At 56.9% G+C, this 5326-nt stretch overlaps 1 protein-coding gene across 1 annotated transcript in view; it reads left to right on the top strand.

The window, feature by feature from the left end:
* The first annotated feature begins 4972 nt into the window (after positions 1–4972).
* CACNG8 (calcium voltage-gated channel auxiliary subunit gamma 8) overlaps positions 4973–5326 on the top strand; it is a 14280-nt gene continuing 13926 nt past the window's right edge. The window contains exon 1 of the mRNA XM_040251968.1: positions 4973–5237. Within this exon, the coding sequence (XP_040107902.1) occupies positions 5051–5237 (187 nt within the window). The 5' untranslated portion in view covers positions 4973–5050. The remainder of the gene's footprint in view (positions 5238–5326) is intronic.

Raw genomic sequence — 5326 nt, 5'->3', positions numbered from 1 at the left:
AGCGATCATCAAAGTATCTACAAACAAGAGCTTTTAGCTTTTGATTCCATTTCCGTGAACACACAGTCTTGAAACACTGCTTGTCTAGAGCAGCCTATAGAGACCTTTTCTCACCAGTGTTCCTGTTTAATTGCAGGCAAGTTTTTGCTCCCATTATAACTGAGTCTAGAAGAGAGGAAATGTTTTGCCCAAGGTCACACAGTGGCTACAGGCAGTTCTGAGGTTTGAATCCCCAAACCAAACTTTCTGACCCTCATCTCAGATTTTCTACCTCGAGTTGTCCCACCTTCTACCCACTGGCTAGTTCTAGAACTTGCAAATCCACGCATCTCAAAACTGTTACATAGCCCTCCAATCCAACCCCAGACAGACTTCTTTAAAACTTATTCCCACTCAAGCTTCATACATCCTACTTTTCTCCTCACTCCCATCCCTATCTTGAGGGGAATCTAACTCTTTGAACTAGGGGTGGGTAGGGGGTAAGAAGAAAAAATATATATTGGTGAAACTCAAAAGGCTTCCGATCCTGGCAAATTGAATATAATTTTATTTTCAGTGGCTCTTTGCCCTTGCCACTTGGTGGGGGGTGAATAGTGGGGAGACTCTCGGGGAGGTGGAGCTTTTCCTTGGGTTTGGGGAAAGGGGAGAGCTCCTGGGGTCCTTTTTAAAAGGCCCTCCCCTCATTTCCGGCCGCTGCTGCCAGCCTTGGCTGGGCGCCTGGATCCTGTTGCTATGACGACAGGAAGAGGCGGTGGCGGCGGCAAGCGATGCTGTGGAGAGCTGGAGGCTAGTGGGGGTGGGGTGGTGGCTTTGAAATGGGGATGGGGGTAGGGAGCGGAGGCTGGGGCCGCGGGCGGGGGCGGGGGCAGGGGGAGCCTTTCTCTCTGACCTCCTCCTTTCGTCGGAGCCTGGCCCCTCTATTTTCCTCCGGCTTGTTTTGGATGCCTCTTCTGTCTCTACCTCTGTCTCTCGTTCCCTGGATCTCTCGTTCCCCCAGCCCCAGTCTATCCCCATCTGTCTCCCTCTCTGGGTCTCTCTCTTCCCTTCTGCACCTGCCTTTCTGTCTCCAGGCACTTTCTGCCACTCAGCTCCCGCCTGCCTAAATTTCTTTCGTGTTCTCTCTCTCCTCTCTCTCTCTCTCTCGCGCGTTCTTCTCTCTATTGGGACTGTTGCCCCCAGCCCCAATTTCTCTCCCTGCTTCATCTCTCCCTTCCTCTCCCCCCCTCTCCCCCATGCTCTCAGTCTCTCTCTGTCTGTCTCCCCCCATCTGTCTCTCCTCCCCCTCTCTGGATGACTCTCTCTGTCTCTTCTTTCCTCCTGCTACCCAGATCCTGACCCCCCATCCTCTCCCTCGCCAAAATCTTTCCCCACCCCCATCTCTCCCCCGTCTCTGGCTTTCTCTCTTTCCGTCTCTGCCTCTGTCCCCTTCTCTATCTGGGTATTTCGCTCTCTGTGTGTGTGTCTCCCTCTTCAACTTCCTTCTGCTACCAGCCGCTGCCTCCCCCAATTTTCTCCCTCCCCCATTTCTGTTTCCCCGACTCCGGGTCTCTCTCTTTCCGCTTCTCCTGGCTCCGTCTCTCTGCCTCCCTCTCTGGGTCTTTCTCTTCTTCCTCAGCTTCCTCCTGCCACGCAGACCCTTCCCCCCATCACTTCCCTCCCCCCCATCCATCTCCTCTCCGTGGCTCCCCCATCCTCGGCGGCTCCCCTCCCCCCTCCCTCCTCCTTCCCTCTCTCGTCCTCCAGCTCCGCACTTTACCCGGCGACACGAGAACCAAATTGTCTCCTCACCTTTTTTTTTTTTTTTCCCCATCCCGACCCCCTCTCCCTCGGGGACCAGAGCTCAGAGCTGCCCCCAGCCTCCCCTCCAGGCTCAACACCCCCATTCCCCCCTGTCCACCTCCTCATCACCGCCCCCGACCAGGTCGGACGCCTGGGTCCCTCGCTGCTGGGGGAGGGGGAGCAGTGAGAATTGGGAGCCCCAAGGGCTGTTCTGGGGGGTTGCCGACAAGGGGGCTCAACGTCCCCTCCCCAGAGCATCGGAGAGTTGACCTATCGTTAACAGAGGTGAGACAGATCTTTTTATTAATCGGAGGTGGGTGGATGTGTAGAAGGAAGGCTCTGTGACACCCCCCCCCAATTCTGGAGGAAGGAGCTGGTCCCCTTCCGAGGGAGAGGGGAAGATTACCCCTCTCATATACCGGAGCTTTCGAATTGGGGGGTCCCCTGCTCACTCCTTTGCTGCCGCTGACAGGGGGACAAAAGGAAGAACCCCTAAATCCAAGCAAATTGCCCCCTAAATCGACAAAATGAAAAGATCTTCCGATCTTGATTTGATGGAGAATTCCGCTCAGGGGCCTCCTCTTTCCATCCCTTCCTTACCCCAGGGATGTGGCTTTAGGGGGCCCCCGCAGGAGCAGGGGTACATCCCGGGGTCACAGCCTCACCCCAGGTGGAGGCAGGAATTTGCTAGGACAGTGGAGGTGATGCTGCCAGTGGTGAGGGGCACAGATTCGGAGAGAAGAGGCTGAGAGGCGGACAGGAGGGTAAACTCAGCATCTTTCTAGAGAGGAGAAAGGGGAAGGGTCCAGAAGTGAGGAGAAGTGGTGGTGGTGGGGAGGTGTCTGGGGATGTCAGCGTCCAGGGCACTGATGAATCCGGCCGGGCCAGGGGCCGCGCGTGGGCAGGCAGGAGTGGAGGGGAGGAGAGAACACAAGTGTGGGGCCCCAGTTGCCATGGAGACACCCCCCCCAGACAACCTTTCCAACACCCCTCCTTGGAGCAAACCCAGTGAGGGCCAGCTGATGGGGGCGGAAGAGGCCAAGGTCACCCTGATATGGGACCCAGTATGGGGTTGGTTCCCCACCTCCCCTAAGTCTTCCAGGTTCTTAACTGGAATAGGGGTTTGAGGGAAGAAGTGTAGGAAAGTGAGTGGTGGGAGCAGGTAAGGGATGTATGCCTGGAATGGGATGGAAGAAGCAGGGCCAGGGGGCATGGTGGTGGGGTGCTGTGGGAGAGGAACGTAAACGGACACTTGGGGAGGGTGCTGAGTGGGAAATTATTCCTGCTTGAAAAAGAGTTGTAATCTTGGGGATCAGATTTTTCTGAGGGGCACCATCTATGGAGGGGAGCTTTTTAAATTTGGAAGAAAAATGAATGTACAACGTACGTTGCTGCACAGATGAAAGAGTAGGGGGAGGTCTGGGGGTGTTCCCAAGAAGGGGAGTTGGGGGGTTGCTGGAGAGCCATGAAGGGGATTCTCTTGAGCAGAAGAGATGTTGGGAGCCAGAGTGAGTGGAGCAGGATGGCAGGAGTTTATGGGATTGATTCTTCATGATGTCAAAGTCAGGGTAGAGGTGAGGGGAGGAGGTTCTTGTAAGTTCAAGAGAGAGTGGGAGGTCAAAGTGAGCTGGGAAGATCTGGAGTTGATGGATGGGGCTTATCCTCCTGGGTGACAGATAGGGCTCAGAAGTAGTGGGGAGCTGGTGGGGGGGGCAGGGTAATAGGGTGGGGGGATGCTCGGCAGGGGCTGGGGGATTTCCTTCCACCGCTAAGAGTTCACAGGCCCAAGCTTGGCAGATTTCTGAATGGAGAGGAGTTTGGGGTCTGGAGAAAGGGATTCCTGTGAGTAGAAAATGCCATGCAACTCACGGAGGAAATTTTTCTTAATGGAGGAGAAAGTGATGGCTATGATGAGTTTGTCTAAGTTGAATCCGTTTCGGAAGACTCCCATAAGGAAATGAGAGAGTGGGGGGTTTTCCCTGAGTCCAGTACATGGTAGGGGATGGGAGGATGGTCCAAGGGAGTCAGGTGGGGGCAGTTAGAGGGGATGTTAATGGAGATGCGGGCCATTCTTCTAAACCAGAAAGTCCAACACTGTTGGATTGTTTAAAAGAATCGCCTGGGGAGCTTCTAAAAACCTAGATGCTCAGGGCTACATACACCCCAGACCGGTGAAATCGGAAGTTTCTCAAGCATCAGTGTCTTTCAAGGTCCTCTGGTGGTTTCAAGGTGCCATCAAGGTTGAGAACCCTGGTCCAGAGACCGAGTCCTGGGGTTGGGGGTGGGGGGGGGGGTAGGGGATTCCCATAGAGAGGAGACTGTGGAGGTGAGGTGGTGATAGCTGTGTTTTTCCGAGTTGTGCAAACAGTGAGGATCAGTTGGGGAGATTTAGGTTCTGTTGTGCTGTTGGCTTTCTTTTTTCTTTTTTTCCCTCTAGCTAAGGAGAGATTGGGAGATTTCTTTTTCCTTAGTAGAGGCCATGGTAGGTGAAGAGCTGGGCCTTGCAGGGGAAGACAGGGAAGGGGGAGAACTTTATGAGAACATTTTGTAAGCAATGAGGAGCAGGGCAGGGGTTCCTTGGGGAGAGGAGGCTCTGGGGGCTGGGAGTGAGGGATGGTTTCCCTGTGTGTGTGTTGGGGGTGGGGGACAGTGAGACCAGGGGGCGGAGTCAAGGGGGCCTGGAAGAGTGTCCTACCCACTGGCAGGGATGCAGGGATGGGGGGCTGGCTTTTTCTCAGAAGGAGGTTAGTGGGAAGACTTTATTGGACACAGGGAAATGTTTTTCAGAGCGAGGGAGGCAGGGGTAAGCATCGTGGATGGCTTTTCTTCAACCTAGGAAACAGTAGGGGTATATATATATATATATATTTTTTTTTAGCGTGAGGAGGGGTGCAGGTGCGGCGGTATCCAGGCGAGCCCCAGTCTAATCCTTCTCTCGCCTTACCCCTGCCCTCCACTCGCAGGCGACCATGGCGGCCCTCTGACCCCGTCCCCGGCCTGCAGCCTCCTCCTCGCCGGCCCCCCCCCCCCCCCCCCCCCCCCCCCCGGCCCTCCGCCTCGGGGGGGCCCCCCACTTCTGCCTGCGCTGTGCCCCCCACCAGCCGCCGGCACGGCCCCGCCCCCGCTGCCCCGGTGGTGGCCCGCGGCCCCCCGGCTGCCCGTGGTCAAGCTGGAGTCGCTGAAGCGCTGGAACGAGGAGCGGGGCCTCTGGTGCGAGAAGGGGGTGCAGGTGCTGCTGACGACGGTGGGCGCCTTCGCGGCCTTCGGCCTCATGACCATCGCCATCAGCACCGACTACTGGCTCTACACGCGCGCCTTCATCTGCAACACCACCAACCTCACGGCGGGCGCCGGCGGCGACGACGGGCCCCCCCAGCGCGGGGGCGGCGGCGCCACGGAGAAGAAGGACCCCGGCGGCCTCACGCACTCGGGCCTCTGGAGGATCTGCTGCCTGGAAGGTAGGGCCCCGCGCCCCCGCCCCCAGTCTCCCCGGTCTCCCGCGGCGTGTATAGCCAGTAGTCGGTGCTGATGGCGATGGTCATGAGGC

The sequence above is a fragment of the Oryx dammah genome, unplaced genomic scaffold (genome assembly GCF_014754425.2).
Source record: "Oryx dammah isolate SB20612 unplaced genomic scaffold, SCBI_Odam_1.1 HiC_scaffold_13, whole genome shotgun sequence".
In the NCBI taxonomy this organism is placed as follows: Eukaryota; Metazoa; Chordata; class Mammalia; order Artiodactyla; family Bovidae; genus Oryx; species Oryx dammah.
This window is presented reverse-complemented; position numbering and strand designations above follow the sequence as displayed.